The sequence below is a fragment of the Spermophilus citellus genome (genome assembly GCF_964194105.1).
Source record: "Spermophilus citellus genome assembly, chromosome: 6".
Classification (NCBI taxonomy): Eukaryota; Metazoa; Chordata; class Mammalia; order Rodentia; family Sciuridae; genus Spermophilus; species Spermophilus citellus.
Window position 1 is genome coordinate 34,269,220 of NC_138187.1, and position 21,872 is coordinate 34,291,091.

General features: G+C 41.8%; 1 protein-coding gene across 2 annotated transcripts in view; it reads right to left on the reverse strand.

Annotated features, from left to right (window-relative positions):
• Positions 1–21,872, reverse strand: part of DAGLB (diacylglycerol lipase beta) — an 86,559-nt gene that overhangs the window by 25,086 nt on the left and 39,601 nt on the right. The window contains exons 1-2 of one of the 2 annotated variants that reach the window (XM_081297560.1): positions 4,263–4,445; positions 2,699–2,850 (exon numbers count right to left, since the gene is read on the reverse strand). In XM_081297560.1, the coding sequence (XP_081153686.1) occupies positions 2,699–2,850; positions 4,263–4,357 (247 nt within the window). In that variant the 5' untranslated portion in view covers positions 4,358–4,445. Of the gene's footprint in view, positions 1–2,698; positions 2,851–4,262; positions 4,446–21,872 lie in introns of those variants that run through there. The other variant, XM_081297559.1, reaches the window with a different exon arrangement.

Genomic DNA, 21,872 nt, shown 5'->3' on the forward strand with positions numbered 1-21,872 from the left:
ATACCTCTAGAAACAAATAACAGAAAAATCTAACTCAAAGTGGTTTAAAGGCAGGAAGAACCTGTGCAGACTCAAAGGACAGGTCCTGAGAAGTAGATGGGAATCAGGCTTCTCACGGGGCTGCCTCCTCAGTGTGTCGGTAGAGAAGCAGCACCACTCAGGACAGCCATGCTGATCTCTCCTACAGCAGCAAGGAAGCACTTCCCTAGAAACTTCCAGCACATGCTCCTGACTTTCAGTGGCCCACACTGGGTCCCACATCCGCTCCTGAACCAATCACCCACATGTGAGGACCACCCTGAGCCTGGCTCACACCAGCTTTTCTCACACTGTTGGAATGTGAGGGGTGGGGATGGACTAAACAAAGCCAGGCTTGGTTAGGGGAGATGGTGGGGCAGGCAACCCACAACTACAGTATGACCTGCAGAGGACTCCTGGGATCTGACCAGGGGTGTGATGGTGCAGGCATCATGCCAGCATTTAGGAGGAGTGAATAGGGGCACCCACCACAGAAATGCAAACGTGTCCTGACACCACCAAAAACAGTAGAAAAACATTTAAGAGGAAAGGGAGCTCACACTTAACTGTTCCAAATCTGAACCTCCCATAACAGTTAGAAACTCAGTGGTTCAAATGGAATGTGACTTGACAAAAAGGGCATGTGAAAAAAAATGTGGCATTTATACACCATGAAGTATTACGCAGCACTAAAAAATGACAAAATCATGGAATTTGCAGGGAAATGGATGGCACTAGAGCAGATTATGCTTAGTGAAGCTAGCCAATCCCTAAAAAACAAATACCAAATGTCTTCTTTGATATAATGAAAGCAACTATGAACAGAGCAGGGAGGAAGAGCAGGAAGAAAAGATTAACATTAAACAGAGTCATGAGATGGGAGGGAAAGTGAGAGAAAAGGGAAATTGCATGGAAATGAAGGGAGACCCTCATTGCTATACAAAATTACATATAAGAGGTTGTGAGGGGAATGGGAAAATAAACAAGGAGAAAAATGAATTACAGTAGATGGGGTAGAGAGAGAAGATGGGAGGGAAGGGGAGGGGGGATAGTAGGGGATAGGAAAGGTAGCAGAATACAACAGTTACTAATAGGGCATTATGTAAAATTGTGGATGTGTAACCGACGTGATTCTGTAATCTGCATTTGGAGTAAAAATTGGGAGTTCATAACCCACTTCAATCTAATGTATGAAATATGACATGTCAAGAGCTTTGTAATGTTGTGAACAACCAATTAAAAAAAAAAAAAAAAAGGGGCATGTGAATTAGAAAACACTATGTCTAAAATGACACCTGTCCAAATACTTTATCTTTCAGGAAATCGGCCTTGACTGGGAAGTGTCACTGCACTGGGAAGTGCCATGCTGTACACATTCAGTTCCTCCTTTCAGCATTTGTACCAATAAAACTCAGACTAGAGATCAACAGAGACCACAGAATGGAGACCTTCTTCAATCCAAACCCAACAGATCCACAGTTTGACTAAATACTGAAATACATAGAGCTCTGTTTTCTATATATTCCCATCATAAATGAGTGCATGCTCTGCTTCTTAGTGATCTGGAGCCCTAAGATCTTTTTCTTATTAAACACTTTACTAACATTTGTTTCAGCTGGTCATTCCTAACTGTCAGGACCTACACTCTATCACCCACTGTATAACTGTCCTTCCAGTTGGCCATCCACAATTGGACATATCTCACTGGAAGACTACAAGTTTAGCACATGCAAGGGCCTGGGGTCAATCCCCAGCACCAAAAAGAAAAAAAAAAAAGATAATCTTTATATAATAATAATATAATCTTTATAAAGGATAATATATTTTTAGAGTAGACAATTATATTTTTAGAGTTGACAATTCTCCAAAACTGATATAAAAATAGCCAATAAGCACATGAAAGGATGGTCATCAAAAAATGCAAATCAAAACCATGAGATACAATTTCCTGCTCACTAGGATGCCTATAATCAGAAAGTCTGATAATAATGTGTTGGTGAGGATAGGAAATTAGAACGCTTATACACACTGATGTGAAAGCAAAAGGTGCAGCTGCTCAGAAGTCTGGCAGAAGTCTTGCCAAAAGGTTAAACTTTGAGTTACTACTTGACCCAGCAACTCCACTCCCAGGTACACATCTGAGAGAAATGAAAAGACACATCTATACAAAAACCTGCAAGCAAATGTTCAAAGTAGCATTATCTGTAGTAGCCCCCAATGGAAACCCAATGTTCACCAACCGTTGAGTGAGTAAAATGTGGTCTATCCTTCAATGTAACCTTATTCAGCCATAAGAAGGAATGGAATACTGAATGTGAGTAACATGAATGAACCTTGAAAACATTATGCTAAGAAGCCAGACCAAAAGGCCAATTAAGGACAATTCTACTTCTGTGATGTCCAGAACAGGCAAATCTATGGAGACAGAATGTAGACTAGTGGATGCCCAGGGCTAGGTGAACTGGGGGGGGGGGGGGGGGATAAGTGACTATTAATGGGTACATCTTTTGGAGATGATAAAAATATTCTGAGGTTGATTGTGGTGATAGTTGCACAATTCTGTTGGGCAAAAACCACTGACTTGTGCACTTTTAAATGGGTGAGTTGCAGAGTATGCAAATTTCATTTCAATAAGGTTATTTAAATAAAAAAGAATAGGTAACAAATAGGAAACTACTACCTTTCATGCTGACACACACGATGGCCGAAACAGTACATATAACAACCGCCAGAAGGACCATGAGGACGATCAAGTAACTGCTGAGAACTCCTCCTCCAGCACAGTCTAGCTTCCTTCTGTGCATGACATACAAGGTCAGAACGCCAATCCACCTGTCCAGAAACAGGGAGGGTCAGAATTGGAATCCAAGGAGCAGCTTTGTAAAACATGATTCAAAGAAGTAAAGAAAGTTAATATTTTTCAAAACAAGGCTGACTGTGAAATACAATTTTCATCAATAAAAGATCAAGCAAGTCAACAAAAGAGCATGGCTTTCTATACTTCCCATGCTTATACCATTGTTCTTATTCTGTGCGTGCTATAATCCCTTTAAAGTCACAAATAAGCAAATATAATGTGAGCTGCTGGAGGAAATATGCAACTGGTAAGCCAAAAATTATGTGTTTGCTAAATTACTAATGAGAATTTGTACATCGGTGGTTTAACAACAAGCACACTCTAATCTGCAGTGTGTAATTCAAAACCAACTAAACAGAAATGTAAAGATGTTCATGCTGAGCACAGATAAGACAGGAAAGGAGAAGTTCTGTGGCCCTGTGACTACAATTTTGTAATTCAGTGCAGAACAATGAAAGACAGCACTGAACACCACAAAGTAATAATGACCCTGACCTATCCCTAGAGGTATTTTAGCAGAAGGCTGTGCAACACTTGGCAAGATTGCCTTATTACATAGATTCAAGCCCAGACCTTTAAGAAGTAGAACTTGGGGGCTGGGGATTGACCTCAGTGGTAGAGTGCTCGTGTGAGACCCTGGATTTGAGGCCCTGGGTTTGAGTCCCGTGACCACCTGGAGGAATTAAAAAAGAAAAAAGAAAAGAAAGAGGAAGGGGTACTGGACTAGATAACTGCTTTCTTCAGTTTTGTGAAATCAGGCCTTCATGTCTAGAAATAACAGGGAAATGACCTCAGAAAACCTGGCCCTGAAAACTAGAAAGTTCCTGGGAAGTAGCTCATAACTCTTGTTTTCAAATTCCTTTCCCCTTGAGAATCTACTGTTTGAGAACGATGATATTACTCCTTGCCCACACCCTTTGCGGACTGACTTCATGCACCAGTGTCGCTTCCCATTGGTTCCACACTCTGAAAGACAACACTTGAGGAGTCTTTCTGCTTCTCGAGAAATTCTGCCACCACCGGCTCAAGAATGCAACGAAGGGCATTATTTTCCAACTTTCGTCTTGCAGGGGCAGGAGCTTTGCTCTCCCACGCGGAGTTAGGGAATGAAGCAAGTGCACCCGGCTCGAGGAGCAGAGCTCGAGGCAATGGTATTTGGTCTGCAACGAGGACCCCGCTCCCGTGTGCCAGGTCTCAGCGTTGCAACCGGGCGCTGCTCGTGCCCTGTAGCGCCGACGGCCGGGCCGTGCACCTGACCCCGACACCGCCTCCCCTGTCCCGGCTTCTGCGGTCAGCAGGCTGGTACTTTTGTCACTGTCTCAAGGGACAGCGCGCCCCCAGCCCCTCCTCGGCGCGGTACAGTCGTCCGCAGAGCGGCCGCCCTTACCACAGCACTCGCAGGAACAGCTCGAAGAACCCGGGGAAAACCAAGTCGTCACTGGCGATGGCCCAGCGCCGGCCGAAAAGGACCATGCCCGGCATGGCGCAGGTCCACCAGCGCACCGAGCAGCTCCAAACCTTCCGGACTCCGCGGGCGAACCGACTCGCGACTCCGCGCAGGCGCCCACGAGGGCGAGGCCTTGCGCAAGCTCGCTCCGAGCCGAGGCGCACGCGCAATAACCCCCACGTCCCCCCCCCCGCCCCGCGGCCGTCTGCGCCTGCGCAGGCTCCCCGACCCAGCTGATGGCTGTTTACTTTTTAAATATAATAAGAAATCTTATTTCTAAAATGAACTATCCAGATCAAAGTATAGCTCCCGAGAAGGCGAAGGACCCTCATACCTCTTTTTTAGCGATGAAAATGTTTCATATATAGAGAAGTTGGCCAGCACTTAAGGACTTACCAGGCATCCTTTTTTTTTTTTTTTTTTTTTTGGTACCGGGATGGAAACCAGGTGCACTTAACCACTAACCACTGAGCAACATTAACCCTCTTTATATTTCATTTTGAGACAGCGTCTCGCTAAGTTGCTGAGGCTGGCTTTGAGCTCGTGCTCCTCTTGCCTCAGCCTCCCCAGTTGCTGGGATTACAGGTGTGCGCCGGCCCGCTCGGCCTACCAAGCATCTTTAACAAGGGATAACATCCTACCGTTTTGCCTCATGGCTTTTGAAAAAATAAAGATCTTTTTATATTATTTTCTGTTCTTTTAGGTTTAACTTCACCATTTGCACGTTGCAGGAAGCAGTCTAAGAGACGTGGCATTTCATCATGAATTTATATTAACTTGGAGAAATTTATCTTAAATCTTTGATTCATACTCCCTCCATTTCCCCGTTTGGGACTTGATTTTCTTGATTCGGGTAACTTCTATGATTCAGATGAAATGAACATCCTTGCATTTAGTGTTTTCTACTCTTGTCTACTGTTCCCCAGATGTTCAGGATTTTGAGTAGTTGTTTTTCTGAGAATTCTTAAAAATCCTGAGATCTTCAATTATCAGATTGTGAAGTAAATAAATCACGTTTTTAGTTTTAGGACACAGCAATTTCCTATGACAAACCCATTTATTGTCATAGAAACTTTATCAGATAAACAGGTTTTTTTTTTTTTTAATTTGAGAGAGAGAGAGAGAGAGAGAGAGAGAATATTTTTGATATTTATTTTTTAGTTTTCGGCTGACAACTTGTACGTGGTGCTGAGGATCCAACCCCGGCTGCACGCATGCCTGGCGAGCGCGCTACCGCTTGAGCCACATCCCCAACCCCAGCAGGTTTTATCTTTTCATTGTATTTTGGCAGCAGAGTCAAGTATAGTGTAGGTTAACTAAAGTCTAAAGACTCACACCTTTTAAGTGCCCGAGGTGAAAGTAGGACAGATTTGCACTGTGTATTTTAGTATTTGTTATGGCTTGAATATGAAGTGTACCACCCAAAGTGTACACCCAAGCGTACAACAATGTAACAGTGTTCACAGGTGAAGCAATTAGATTGAGAGCTGTAACAAGATCAGTGGGTTGATCCACTTGATGAATTAATCATTTGAAAGGATTGCTGTACTGATGTTAACTGTAGGCAGGTGGGGCATGACTGGAGGAAGTGGGTCACTAGGGGTGACCTGCCTTTGGAGTTTTTATATATATATATATATATTTATATATTTACTTTTAGTTATAGGTGGACATATCTTTATTTTATTGTGGTGCTGAGGATGGGAGCCAGTGCCTCATGCATGCTAGGCGAGCACTTTACTTCTGAGCCATAATCCCAGCCCCTGAGGTTTATCTTTTGTCCCTGGCATCTCACCCACTCTCTGCTTCCTGGCTGCCATGAATTGAGCATCACAACCACCAGGATATTCTGTTTCACCTGGGGCTCAGAATAATGAAGTGGCAGACCATGGGCTGAGACCTCTGTTACCAAGAGCCTGAAATAAAATTTTCCTCCTTTAAGTTATGCTTGTCAGGAGTTTTGGTAACAGCGACAAAAAGCTGATTAATCGTTTTATTAAAAATTACCCTTGGGTGGGATTGTGGCTCAACAGTAGAGCACTCGCTGAGAACGTGCTGGGTTCAATCCTCAGCACCACATAAAAATAAATAAATAAATAAACAAACAAAAAATCAAATAAAGGAATTGTGTCCAACTATAACTAACTAGATAACTAAATAAATATTTTTTAAAAAATTTATCTTTGCTTTGTCATTTAAAACGATTAGTGCTGTGTTGCAACTTGCTTTTAAATTTGCAGGTATAAAAGCAGGCAATACTTCAAACTTGCATGATAAACACCTAAAGATGTGCAAGATTCCTCACTGTAGCTGGGCAAGGTGATGTACACCTATAATACCAGTGATTAAGGAGGCTGAAGTGGGAGGATCTCAAGTTTGAGATCAGCCTCAGAAACTTAGTGAGATACTGTCTCAAAATAAAAACTTCTTTAAAAAGGTCTGTTGGGGGGGGCTGGGGTTGTGGCTCAGTGGTAGAGCGCTCGCCTAGCATATGTGAGGACCTGGGTTTCGATCCTTAGCACCACATAAAAACAAATAAACAAAATAAAGGTATTGTGTACAACTAAAAAACAAATATTAAAAGAAAAATGCTGGGCCTTGTGGGGCATGCCCATAATCCCAGCAGCTCAGGAGGCTGAGGCAGGAGGATGGCAAGTTTGAGGCTAGCAATTTAGGCTGTAAGCAACTTAGTTGAGACCCTGTCTCTAAATAAAAAAATAAAGAGGCCTGGGGATGTGGCTCAGTGGTTGAGCACCCCTGGGTCCAATCCCAGTACAAAAAGCCTGGGGATGTAGCTAAGTGGTATAGCAGGGGTTTGAACCCCAATACTATATAGTATACTTACACTGTAAAGATTAACTCAGATAGGTGGGTGGGCCCATTCTAGGCAGGTGTTCAGGGTCCCTGAAAATTCCACATCTGACCACTAGAGGGCAACACAGCAAAAATCCCTGGTGAAGCCCAGACCTGGATTCCAGCTCAGGTACCCTCCTTAACAAGATGTCATCCTAATTGACCACAAAAAAATGGTGGTGACATCTTAGCCAATTTTATTTTCACTTGGGAATAGGACTACAGGAGGCTTTCACATGCTGAGGTTCCAAATCTTGTTCTGTGTATGGTGCTCTACAGTGAGTGACCCCAGCTTGTGTTATTTACATGCATGAAGACAGGTATAAACCCCCTTTCCCCCAGTCTGGGCAGCAAGTGGTTGGCTTGACCTACTGCCACTGGAATTGCCATCCTTCCTGCACACTCTGAATTGTCCAAGGAGGATGAAAACAGACCACACCCACTAAACCAAGATTAGGATGCCGAGAAAAAAATGTAGACTGCTACATAAAGCAAAAACAAGGAAGCAATGGGCTGGGGTTGTGGCTCAGCGGTATAGCGCTTGCCTGGCACGTCCAAGGCCCTGGGTTCAAACCTCAGCACCCCATATAAATAAATAAAATAAAGGCATTGTGTCTAACTACAACTAAAAAATAAATATTAAAAAAACATGAAGCAAAAGGGGAAATAATATGAGGATTAAACTATGCGATTATGCTGCCAATTCAGAAAGCTGTTATGATCCACATAAATAAACGTACAACTCTTCCAGCTCCCTTCCTCCACAAGACAATTTAAGGCAGGAAGTAAAAATACTATATCCTCCCTGTGGTAAGCACTGTTAGTATTCAACACTTTCATATTGATGGTGGATCAGGTAAAATCAAAGTCATATATTTATGCATAAATCAAAGAAGTGTTACAAATCAATATAAAGACAAAATCGAGAGGAAGAATTCTAGTATTTCTACAAAATAGAGAAAAAGTTTTCCAGATAACGTGAAATGCTTGCAGGCTGAAAGAGCTTTTGCTATCAAATGAAAACAAATCACATCAACATAGAATGTTTAAATGTCTAATTCGACAGCATATAAATAAATAAAATAAAGGTCCACCAACAACTAATAAAAAAGTCTAATTCATAAAAAAATTCTGTGTTTACTAAAGCATTTATTTAGGATAATAACATAAGTCATGCAAGAGCTCAGTTAAAAACAAAGAATATAAGGAATGGTAATTGGTGCTTTCAATTTAAAAAGAATTGTAAATCACTTTACTATCTAATTTTTTTAAATATTTATTTATTTATTTATTTATTTATTTTAGTTTTCGGCGGACACAACATCTTTGTTGGTATGTGGTGCTGAGGATCGAACCCGGGCCGCATGCATGCCAGGCAAGCGCACTACCGCTTGAGCCACATCCCCAGCCCCTACTATCTAATATTAATAGGAAAAATCATTCGACTCTGAGCATGGACATGGTTGTGGCAATCTTTTGGGAACTGCAAATGAAAGTGATAGGAACTGCAAATGAAAGTGATAGATAAGTTGTGCTCTGTTCCTCAGAAAAGTAGGGTCTCATATCCAAAGTAATCACTACAGTCCCTCTAGTCACACTTAGATAGCAAGCAGTCCAGAGCCCTTGCCTGTGAGTTCTTCGGAACTCTTGGGGAAGTCTTAAGGGAGAAGAACAGTTTCCTTTGGCAACTCTTAGTTGACACCCCATCTACATTCAGAACCTTAAAATTTTGGTTCTGAGGGACTTGCAAGTCACCAACACTAACCTTAAATTTAGTGTTGTGATGTCCACGGAAGTATTTCCACCACTGGCAGGAATAAACTTGGACAGATGTATAAAATTCAACATACTGTCTCAGATTTCAAACAAATATGACTCACCTTTTGGCAAAAAATAAATGTAGTGGAATTCAAATTTGATAGATGTTAGAATAGATAATTTACCAACTGCCAAGAAGTATGATTTCATTGTAGACACACTCAACCTTCAAGAAGTTTTTAAAATAAAAAAGTTTGCACTTATTCATCGTAAAATCATGACTTTTGAAACTACCCCAATTAAACTGCACACTGAATTTATTAATACGAAGGGTATGGAAAACAACAACCCGCAGGGAGAAAAGGAAAGTAATGGGCTCTGGACTTTCACAATTTCCCATTCTACAACTATTTCTCTGACTGCCCAACCCACATATTCTGCTATGATTAAGTGTGTATGATTGATTAAGTCTCACTTAACTCTATAAAAATCAGATCCCTATTGTAACCAATTGCCATTTTCCTCCTGAAAAAGTGTCCCTTTTTGCTTAATAAAGCATGCGACAGGGGTCCCTCAAGGTCTGTCCCCTTTTGTGTTTTTTTTTTTTTTTTTTTTTTTTTTGCTTTCAAATACAGCATTAAGTTTCTTTGTGTTAAAAAAAAAAAGATAAGGCAAGATGCATTGGACAGAAACATTCTGGTTCTTTTCCTCTGCATTCTTAAGGGCCACTGACTGCAACAAGAGTTAAGTTTCTGATTTTCCAGCATCGAGCATCTGGTCCCTTTGCTGTGGTAAGAATTGTGTCCCTGGACATTGATGGTCTTTGGCACTTAGGCTGGCAAACTGAGCTAGAATTGCAAAGAAAGAAGGAGAAACAATCGGTTACTGAAGTTGACAAGCTCAGTTTCTTGAGCTAACCCTAAACGTGACCTTGGAGAGGCAAGGCCACAGGTGTTTTTTTTCGGTTTGTGTGTGCTGTTTTTTTTTTTTTTTTTCTTTTGCAGTCCAAGCGCATTCGTTGTGCGATCTGGAAAAGCCACGGTTTCGGTCTTCTTTCCTTTCCTTGGAAAGCATCGCTGGGCATCTGGAATAGCCTAGACTTTTGAGGGGGAACTTATGCTAGCATCTTAGTTCAGTGAATAGGACGCATTCTCTCCTTCATGTCACAACCCGAGGCTCTGAGCAAAAAGAGGACCTTGGTTCCTGGACCAAACGTGCGGGCAGCCACAGAACGCAGAAAGGGACTAGAGTCAAATGAGCGCGCGGTTCCCGGCGGCCAGGAGCTCACAGCAAAGCGCCTCTGAACCCCTGGATGAGGCGGAGACATTTTCGACATTCCCTAAGGAGTGAAGACCCACCGGAGCCGCCGGGTCCGCCCCCAAGTCGCAGTGCTGAGTCCTGATCTGGAGGCTGAGTCCGGAGCTGAAGGATCTGGGACCTGGAGCGAGGCGCGACCTGGGCTCTTGGAGCACACCTGCTTGGCGAGGAGAGGTCGGAGGCCTGGGAGCAGCAGTGGCCTCTGGAAGCATCCACGCCTCGGCCCGCTCGGGAGCAATAACGGCCCCAGGAACCGTAGTTCGGGTTCTCCTCTGGACCCATAATGGCCCTCGGAATCGGCTGCACCTAGATCCATCGAGAGCAGCAATGACCAGCTGCGGAAACCATCGCCCCTTCATCACTGACCCCTCGGGAGCTGAAAGGCCACAGTTGCGCATTCCCAGGAGGTGCAGGAACCACGTGGTGGGTTATCGCGTGAGCCAGGGCAGGGTTTAGTGGCTTCAGGAGAGACGGATGGGGGGCAGCAGTCACTGGGACTTATGCCTGCACTCCCCCCCCACCACTTATGCTCCAGTGTCTCCAGGTGTCAACCTCCAGGAGCACCTCAGATCTTTGACTCTTTCCCTCTCAGGTCCGTCCTTGCAGAATCAAGCAGTGTAGTGAGGACAAGTCTCTTATTGCCTCATTCGATGGAATCTTGGGCTTAACGTGGGCTTCACCAAGGTCTTGGGCTGGTTTGTGGGCACTTTCAGGCCAGCATGCCTTCCACTGTATTCCACTCAAGTCCAAGTAAGTTTCTTAATAAAATACCCCTTTGAGCAGGGCCACTCAAGCTTCTACAAAGTCCAACCATGCGGACTGCATTCGTTATTCAGAGAATCCTATGGATTTTATGATCTTAAGTGGTTAAAAGAGTCAGTAAGAAAACAGATGAGTGCTGTAGAGCAGAATTTCTTTTTCAGCTGACATTTAAATGATGGCAGATGTTTTCATTTGAATTTGAAGTTCATTCACCCTGAAACTCTTATTCGTTCACTGCTAGAAACATATAGGTGGGGAAGGCCTAATGGGACAGCCTCCCATGAGGTGTCCTGGGAGGTTTCTAGGTAGGTTTTTATGCAGGAGATTTCTTCCACGGCAGGCCAGATCACTCAACCACACTGCTTGCATTTTCTTTTTTTTTTTCCTTTTAAAAAATAGTTTTTTTTTGTTGTAGATGGGCACAATATATTCATTTATTTGTTTTTATTTTTATATGGTGCCAGGGATCAAACCCAGTGCCTCACGAAGGGAAGGCTAGGGAAGCGCTCGGCCACTGAGCCACAGCCCTGGCCCCAGTGCTTGCATTTTCCATCCCCAGATCTGCACCTGTTTCCACATCTTCCATGTTTTCCAAGACCAGCAGAAAATGAGTAAATCCCTGCTGAATTTTTCTATTCATGTGTTTTCTCTACTTTTGCTTACAATACTCCATAGGAGTCAAATAAGTGTTCAAATCTGAAAATGGGAAAATAGAAATAGTTAAAAATATGGTCAACTACAATGGTTATTTTTATCCTTTCCCCTTACTCTCTCCTTGTTACCATTATTACAGTTTTGAGGGTTGATTTTGTTTCTTTGGACTCCTGCAGAAACTCCCTTTCTCTACTACTTCTTTCCTTCACTGGCTCAAGTGCATTTTCTGCCTTGAGTATTTCTCCTAAAACCATAATTTGATCATGCTGCCCCCATGTGGAAAGCACTTCAGAGGCTCCCTAAGTGACTAGGAAAACTAGGTTATCATTAAACTGGGAGTGGGAGATGGTGAAAAATCAGGTTTGAAAAAAAAGGCCAGAATTGGATTTTAGCCATTTTGAATCGGCTGTGTTAACATGAGGTAAAGCAGAGATAGCAAGAGGGCAAGGCTTGTGTTGGGACTTCAGTGGACAGCCTGCACTGGAAGTCAGCATGGAAAGCTGTGTTGGGAGGTGGACAAGGAGGTGAGCCCAGGACTCTCCCATGTGCAAAGTGCTACAGAAGGTGGGACTGGGTGGGGCTGGTGGTAAGGCCAGAGTGAGGACCAGAGGCATGAAGTTTTAGGAGCCAAGGAAATGAAAAGACCTGGGGGTTAGAGGAGGAACTGTATCAAATGCTGTTCACAGTCAAGCCCAAGGACAGAACTGACTATGGGATTCAGTCCTGGGGAGGTCCTGTGACTCCTTGAAGATTTGTTTAGCTGGGTCTGGAAGGGTTTGAGAGAGTGGTAGAATTGGATTTGATCTATTCATAATTTTAAATAATTGTTGACCCAATGGGAAAAGAGGATTTGGTCAGTAGTTATAGGAGTTGAGGTCAAGAAAACATTGTTTAGTTTTGATTTGATGGGAGGAATAAGAATGGGGTTGAGCCAGCAGAGAAGGAAAATCTTTTGACTTGTGTTTTATGCTGTCCTAATTTGGGAAGTGATAAGCCAGGATTAGACACGTCATTGACAGGGGTGGTATGCACAAAGCTGCATTAAGTCCTCTCCATGGAGTCCCTGCTTCCTGCTGATGGATCTTACTGTAGAGGTGATGACAGTAAAGGATGCAGTTATAGTGCTGGAGGGAGTTTTTGTGAATGGGACAGTTTGCTCAATGCCGCAGTCTGGCTGGGCACAATTCAGGAGTTACTTGTCAAAAGAAACGAACTTTATTTTTAGAACCACACATGTCAAACAAAAAAGCTCCTCAGGAAAAACCTTCAGAGCCCAACTGCCACCACCGGCTTCCCACAAGCCTCTCTCCCAACCACAAGCCTCTCCGCCTCCCACAATCCTTCTGCACTTGAGGCTGATTGGCTGGGTCATGTGGGCAGAGCCAAAAAAGTCCCCCAATGAGCAGTTCCGTGGTCTGAAAGGGCAGGGAAACAGCCCAATGAGCATCACAGCAGAGGAGCTAATCAGCTAGAAGTTGCTGGGGCCGCTGTGAGCCAATCATCAGCTGGCAGTCTGAAAGTTTGCTGGGGCCCCTTCGGCTGTGGCTCTGAACAGGACAGTTTGCTCAGAGGATGCACATTAAAAGTCAGTTTACAGGTAAGTTCTATATCCCTTGTCAGGAAGGCGTTTCTCCTCTCCTGGAATGTGTTAATGTGGAGAAAGGAAATTCAGGGTTCCCAAACTGGGAATGGTGGACAATCAAGTCATGCTATTGCTGATACCTCTTGTAGCAGGCTGTGGACTTTCTTGCAATGAAATGTGAAACTAGAACATGTGTTGCCTGGCTTGCTTGTTGCTTTGGTGTTTGTGGCCAATGTAGGGTGGTTCCATTAGGTTAGAGGGGGAACAGGCTTAGACAGGAATAGCAATTGAATTTGAGGCTTGTTGAATTTAAGATCTGAGACATGTGAATCTGGACTTGAGGATAGTTCTGGGACTGATGTGAGTGGCCTGGGAATCCCACAGTTGCAGCCGGTCTGAAGTGTGATCAGTATAGTGGGGCCTGTGGCCTCAACTGGTGGTATTTCATCTCAATGCAGGTGATCAGCATTAGAATGGCTTTGCACAGTGCCATCTGTCTCCCCCGCCCCCACTCTGCTTTGGTACTGGAGATAGAACTCAGTGGTGCTCTGCCACTGAGCCATATCCCCAGCCTTTAAAAAAAATTTTTTTTGGTGGGTGCTGGGATTGAACTCAGGGCCTTGTGCATATGAAGCAGGCATTCTACCAACTGAGCTATGTCCCCAGGCCCCTTTTTAATTTTTTAATTATGACACAGGATCTCACTGTTTGCTGAGGCTATCCTTGAAATTTTGATCCTCCAAGCCACTGGGAATACAGGCATGCTCCACCATGCCTGACAACAATGCCTAGCTTATTGGCTTTTCCCTTGATGGAGCTCCACTCACTCAACCACCCTCCCTCTCTTAAAGTATCCATCTAGTTTTAAGCTCATTCCAAATGTCATCCTTTCCAGCCCCTCAGCATTGTTCTCTCTCTAACCCATTCACATCTCATTGCTGGCTCTGTTGTCACCTCTTTAGCTTTGTTTTACTTCTGGCTGATACTCTGCTTTATCTGCTTATTCCCAGTTGCGCCCCTATTCTCTGATGCTCCCATCTCCCAAGGTGCCTTTCTGCAGTTGTTGAGGGGCTGCACTAGTAGCTCGCTCCGCTCCTCTCTGTGCCTATCTGTTTAGCAGCTTTAGCTCTTCCTCACTTCATTCTTCTCAGAACCTGCTCTCATACCTTCATTTCCCTTCACACTTTCTATTTCATCACAACCTTCTGGATCGTGCTTCTGTTATGTAAAACTGGAATTAAAGATTGTGGAAAAGACTGTGATAATGACTCAACTAGCAAACTCTACCTTTCCCTGTGTGTCCCCCTCCTTGGACCATTACCAGAAAGGCATCTCCTGTGAGACGCTTCTTGATTTCAGATTTAGGATTTCTACAGAGTTCCCATAGAACTTTCTTTCTTCTTTGTACTCTTCAATGTCCTGTGTTTCCTGCTTCCAGGCTCTAACTTAGGATCTACCACCTTCTCTGTTGTTTTCCTACATGAAAAGCAATTAAAAATTCTTTTTTTTTTCAGGTAAGAAATTTGGTCCGTTACCCAGAACCCTGTGAGTGAATAAGTAGTCCAGACTGACATGATCACATGCATTGTGAAGATGCAAAGACGTTCATCTTTATTAAGTTTCCCCAAGAAATGTGCTGTGTTCTGCTAAAGCTCGCAGCACATGACCTCTTAAAATGCACACCTTCTTTAAAATGACAGACGTGTCAAAGCACATTAAAGAACGGCTGCTTAATGTTCACAACTCAATAATTAAGACTAAACATCAAAATTTGTACTGAGGGCTGGGGATGTGGCTCAAGCGGTAATGCATGCACGGGGCGCTGGATTCGATCCTCAGCACCACATTAAAAAAATAAAATAAAGATGTTGTGTCCGCTGAAAACTGAAAAATAAATATTAGAAAATTCTCTCTCTCTCTCTCTCTCTCTCTCTCTCTCTCTCTCTCTCTTAAAAAAAAATTTGTACTGACAAGAATTTGGGTTTACTTCCACTGAGCTAGAAATATAATAGATGTATAATAGCTCAGAAGTAAAAAACCTCTCTTAAAAGTGAAAATATTTATTCATTTTATATTTATTTTTAAAAAATTGTTCTAGTTATTTATCATGACAGTAGAATACAATTTGACACATTGTACACAAATGAGCACAACTTCTCATTCCTCTGGCTGTACATGGTGTTGAGTCACACCAGTAGTGTAATCATACTTGTATATACAGCAATGATGTCTGTCTCATTTTACGGTCTTTCCCATCTCCACCACCCCACCTTTCCCCTCACTCTCCTCTGCACAATCCAAAGTTCCTTCATTCTTCCCTACTGCCCCCACCCCACCCCCACTACGGATCAGCATTCACTTATCAGAGAAAACATTCCGTCTTTGGTTTTCGGGGACTGGCTTATTTCACTTAGCATGTTCTGTCCATTTACCTATAACTGCCTTAATTTCACTCTTCTTTATGGCTGAGTAATATTTCATTGTGTATATATATCACATTTTCTTTATCCATTCATCTATTGAAAGGCATCTAGGTTGGTTCCATGGTTTAGCTATTGTGAATTGAGCTGCTATAAACATTGATGTGGCTGTATCACTGTAGTATGCTGATTTTAAGTCCTGTGGGTATAAAATGAGGACTGGAATAGCTGGGTCAAATGGTGGTTCCATTCCAAATGTTCTGAGGAATCTCCATACTGCTTTCCATAGTGGTTGCACCAATTTACAGTACCATCAATAATGTATGAATGTACTTTTTTCCCCACATCCCATATAGGTTTTTGGCACCTTTGTCTAGTATGAGATAACTGTATTTATGTGGGTTTTTCTCTGGGTCTTCTATTCTTTACCATTGGTCAATGTGTCTGCGTTGGTGCCAATACCATGCTATTTTTGTTATTATGGCTCTGTAGTATAGTTTAAGTTCTGGTATTGTGATGCCTCCTGCTTCATTTTTCTTGCTAAAGATTGCTTTGGCTATTCTGGGTCTCTTATTTTTTCAAAGAAATTTCATAATTGCTTTTTCTAGTTCCATGAAGAATATCATTGGAATTTATTTTTTTTTAGTTGTAGATGAACACAATACTTTGTTTTATTTTTATCAAACCCAGTGCCTCATGCATTCTAGACAATTGCTTTACCACTGAGCTATAACCCTGGCCCCACCATTATGATTTTAATAGGAATTGCATTAAATCTGTACAACAATTTTGGTAGTATGGCCATTTTGACAATATTAACTCTGACCATCCAAGAGCATGGGAGATCATTCCATTTTCTAAGGTCTTCTTCAATTTCTTTCTTTATTTTCATTGTAGAGGTCTTTCACCTCTTTTGTTAGATTGATTAAAAAAATTTTTTTTGAGGTTATTGTGAATGGGGTATTTTTTCCCTAATTTCTCTGGCAGTGGCTTCATCGCTTATATATAGAAATGCATTTGATTTATGGATATTGATTTTACATCCTGCTACTTTTAATTCACTTATTAGTTCTAGAAGTTTTCTGGTGGAATTTGTTTGATCTTCTAAATATAGAATCATCTCGTTGGCAAATAGTAATAGTTTGAATTTACTGTTTTCCTATTCGTATCCCTTTAATTTCTTCCTCCTAATTGCTCTGGCTAGAGTTTCAAGGATGATGTTGAGTAGAAGTGGTCTAAGAGGGCATTCTTGTCTTCTTCCAGTTTTTAGAGGGGATGCTTTCAATTTTTCTCCATTTAGAATGATGTTGGCTTTATGCTTAGTATAGACAGCTTGTACAATGTTGAGGTATGTTCCTACTATCCTTAGTTTTCTAGTGTTTTGAACATGGAGAGGTGCTGTATTTTGCTAAAAGCCTTTTACTCTTGCTTTTCATAACGTGGCTACTCTGGACACACTCTGGAGGACACCAGCAGGCTGAACTATTGGCCTGTCATTCTAGGCTCCTTTCCAATGGTCTTGATCCACATTTCCAACACTCCTCTCCTACACGTCTACCATGATTGGTGATGCCACTGGTTAGGGCTCTTTGTTGCTCTAGGACTGAGGTGGGCACAGTCCAGACTCCTTGCCCCTTGCTGCTCCTGTCCCTAGGAATGCCAGGGTCCCCTAGTACTTGTCTCCCAGGACCAGCTTTCCAGACTCCCTGGGATGTGATGTTCTGCTGTCTTACCTGCTTCTAGTCTCCTGAACCAGAAATCATGTGCCTGTGGCTGTCCCCAGTCACTATATGGTTGTTATGGTTTAGATATTATGTGTCCCCTAAAGTTCATGTCTGAGACAATGCAAGGAGGTTTAGAAATGAAGTGATAACCCAATAAGTGAATTAATACTGATAGGAATTACTGAGTGGTAACTGAAGGCAGGCAGGGTGTAGCTAGAGGAAGTGGGTCCCTGGGGGTTGCTTTTGGGGTTTAGATTTTGTGCTTGTTGAACAGACTCTCTATCCATATCTCTGTTTCCTGTTAATGTCCAGAGCCACCTTCCTTCACCACACTCTGAGCTACAAGGAATGGAGTCAATCTTCTATGGACTGAGACCTCTGAAACTGTGAGCCCCCAAGTAAATTTTTCCTCTAATTGTTCTTGTCAGGTCTTTTAGTCACAGCAGTGAAAAAAACTGACTAAAATAATGGTCTTTCAGTACATGCCCCAATTTTCCAGATGGCCTGTGGGGCAGGGATGTTGACTCCACCCCTTCCCAGAGCCCACACAGTACCTAAAGCAGATCTAGCACCCACTTAACTTCCCCAGGGCAACATATTCAACATGACCAGCAGATGGCACCAGGGCTTCTGCTAGAGCTGCCAGGACCTTGTACTTTCGGTTGGATGGAGAGAAATCTTAGGTTTTCCCAGAAGACTGTGACAGCCACTCTCCTGGAGCCACGTGTGTATATTCTTTTGTGATTTCTGCCTGTTTGGGGAGATGAGGGATGCTGGATGATTCCAGTTTCCAGAAGAAACCCAGGATTTTCCAATTCAGAGGGTCTAGGGACCAAAGAGAAGGCAGTTCTATGTGAGGCAATGGCAGGAATCCCAAGCTCAGAAGCCCAGACCTGGGACCTGGGTCAGCCTTATCACTGCTGGCTCAAGGAGGTGCCTTGGAAATTGCATTGTACAAATGGAGGAGACCCTAGGCTTCCTTTAGCCCCCCAATACAGACATGGCCCAGTTGGAGCAGGAAAATGCCTGGCAGCCTGGTGAGACTGAGAGCGAGCTTCCAGGTCAGATATGAGGCTGAATCCTGACTCCACGGACAGTGGTGCCTGAGTCCAGGCACCTTCTGGTGTTGTGCCTTTGGGTGACCTTAACGTGTCTCTTCTTCAAAAGTAGTTGAACGGGGCTGGGGATGTGGCTCAAGCATTAGCGCGCTCACCTGGCATGCGTGTGGCCAGGGTTCGATCCTCAGCACCACATACAAACAAAGATGTTGTGTCTGCCGAAAACTAAAAAATAAATATCAAAAAAAATTCTCTCTCTTAAAAAAAAAAAAAAGTAGTTGAGGGCTTGAAATGAGAGGTCATGGAAGCATGTCCAGCACATGCCATGCATCATGCTCACTGCAGGCCTGTGTGGCTCCCTATCCTGCACACAGGACAGAGCACCTGCTTTAGCAAGTCAGTTTTGGTATAGATCAGAGACATCTGCATGCAGCCCTATACTTACAATGTAGATAATGCACAAATTGAGGCATTTAAAAAAATTTTACCCCACTTGATCATGGTACACTATCTTTTTGATATGTTTTTGTATTTGATTTGCCAGAATTTTATTGAGAATTTCTGCATCTATGTTCATTACAAATACTGGTCTGAAGTTGTCTTTCTTTGATGTGTCTTTGCCTGGTTTTGGAATCAGGGTGATACTGGCCTCATAGAACGAGTTTGGAAGTATTCCCTCTTTTGCTGTTTCATGAAATGATTTGAAGAGTACTGATATTAGTTCTTCTTTAAAGGTCTTGTAGAACTGAGCTGTATATCCATCTGGCCCTGGGTTTTCTTGGTTGGTAGGCTTCTGATGGCAGCTTCTGATGACATCTTCTATTTCATTGTTTGAAATTGATCTGTAAATTGTGTATATCATCCTGATTCAATTTGGGCAAATCATATGACTCTAGAAATTTGTTGATGCCTTTGATATTTTCTATTTTTTTGGAGTGTAAGTTTTCAAAATAATTTCTAATTATCTTCTTTATTTCTATAGTGTCTGTTGTGATATTTCTTTTATCATCATGTAGGTTAATATTTTGAGTTTTCTCTCTCCTTCGTTAGCATGGCTTAGAGTTTGTCAATTTTATTTATTTTTTCAAAAAACCAGCTTTTTGTCAATTGAACTGTTTCTATTTCATTGATTTTCACCCTGATTTTAATTATTTCCTGTCTTCTACTACTTTTGATGTTGGTTTGTTCTTCTTTTTCTAGGGCTCTTGTGATGTAATGTCAGGTAATTTATTTGTTTTTTCTTCTTTTAATGATTAAGCTCAATGCAATGAACTTTCCTCTTCATAGTATCCCAGATACTATGAATATATACATATTTTGATATATTGTATTGGAGTTTTCATTTACTTCTAAGAATTTTTTAATCTCCTCCCTGAAGTCTTCTGTTATCCATGCCTCATTCAATAGCATATTATTTAGTCTCCAGGTGTTGGAGTAGCTTCTATTTTTAATTTTATCATTGATTTCTAATTTCATTCCATTATGGTCAGATGGAATGCAGAGTAGTATCTCTATTTTTTTTGTATTTGCTTGGACTTGCTTTGTGGTATAACATATGGTCTATTTTGGAGAAGGATCCATGTGCTGCTGAGAAAAAAGTGTATTCACTCATTAATGGATTTAATATTCTATATATGTCTGTTAAGTATTCACTATTGATTGTTTTATTGAGTTCTATAGTTTCTTTGTTTAGTTTCTGTTTGAAAGATCTATCTAGTGTTGAGAGAGGTGTGTTAAAGTCACCCAGTATTATTGTGTTGTGGTCTATTTGATTCTTGAAGTTGAGAAGGGCTTGTTTGATATACATAGATGCCCCATTGTTTATCTTGTTAATGTATGAATCCCCTGAGTAGTATGAAATGTTCTTCTTTATCCCTTTTCACTAACTTTGGTTTGAAGTCCACTTTATTTGATTTTAGGATGGAAACCCCTACTTGTTTATGTGGTCCATGTGAGTGATATGTTTTTTCCCCATCCTTTCACCTTCTGTCTATGGATGTCATTTCCTGCGAGATGAATCTCTTGAAGGCAACATATTGTTGGGTCTTTTTTTGTTTGATTTGCTAGCCTGTGTCTATTAATTGATGAGGTTAGGCCATTCATATTCTGGGTTATTACTGAAATATGTTTTGTATTCTCAGTCATTTTGGTTTACTTTTGGTTTTAAACATGACTTGTTTTCTCCTTTGATTGAATTTTCCTTTAGTGTGGTTTCTCCCTTTGCAGATTTTCATTTCTTCCTTATGGAATATTTTGCCAATAATGTCCAGGCTTTCTTGGTGTAAATTCTTTTAACTTTTGTTTCACGGTAGGTTTTTATTTCAGCATAAAATCTGAAGCTTAATTTTGCTGGATATAAGATTCTTGGTTGGCATCCATATTCTTTCAGAGCTTGATATATGTTCCAGGATCTCTTGGCTTTGAGGGTCTGGGTTGAAATATCTGCTGAGATCTGAATTGGTCTCCCCCATATGTAATCTGATTCTTCTCTCTTGTGGCCTTTAAAATTCTATTCTTATTCTGTATGCTAGGCATTTTCATTATAATGTACCTTGGTGTAGATATGTTGTAATTTCTCACATTTGGTGTCCTGCAAGCCTCTTATATTTGATTTTCCAATTCATTCTTCATGTTTGGGAAATTTCTGTCTTCACTGAGGTTCTGTCTTCCAAGTGATCTAGTCTGTTGATGCTTTCTGTTGAGTTTTTTATTTGGTTTATTCTTTCCTTAATTTCAAGGATTATTTTTTTTCAGAATCTCTCTTTCTTGAAGTAAGCTTTTACTCCCTGTATTTGCTCTCTTATCTCTTTGTTGGTATAATCAATGGTTGCCTGCATTTGCTCTCGTCTCTTTGTTGGTGTGATCATTTTTTGCCTGTATTTGCTTCTTAGGTCATTCTTTAATTCGCAGATCATTTTAATTATGTACATTCTGAACTCCTTATCTGACATTTCATCTACTGCACTGACAATGGATTCTATTACTATAGTATCTTGGTTTGTCTGGGGCATTTTTCTCTCGTTTTTCATGTTGTCTATTTGTCTTCCTCTCTTGCAGTGCAGCTCTGAGGTATTGCAGCTTCTACTCTATAATCTTGCAGAGTCCTTGCAGGTTACTAATACCTCACATTTAAGGGGATGATCAATGTTTATAGCACCCAATGCAACTAGTGTATGCCATGAATCTATTAGCTTCTATTTAGATACTTACAGTTTGTTGCTATAAACATAAATGATGAGTTTGGTTATCCTCTATCATGGAGCCAGTAGGTTTCCATAAGGGTTTACAATTTCTAATGAAAGAGAATGCAGGGCAGGGTAGGATGTGATGTTTATGAGGTAGAATGTGAGAATACAGAAGTATTAGTTTACGGGATGAGTAAAAGATGAATCAAAATAAGTTGTCTGTTAGCAGGATAACAA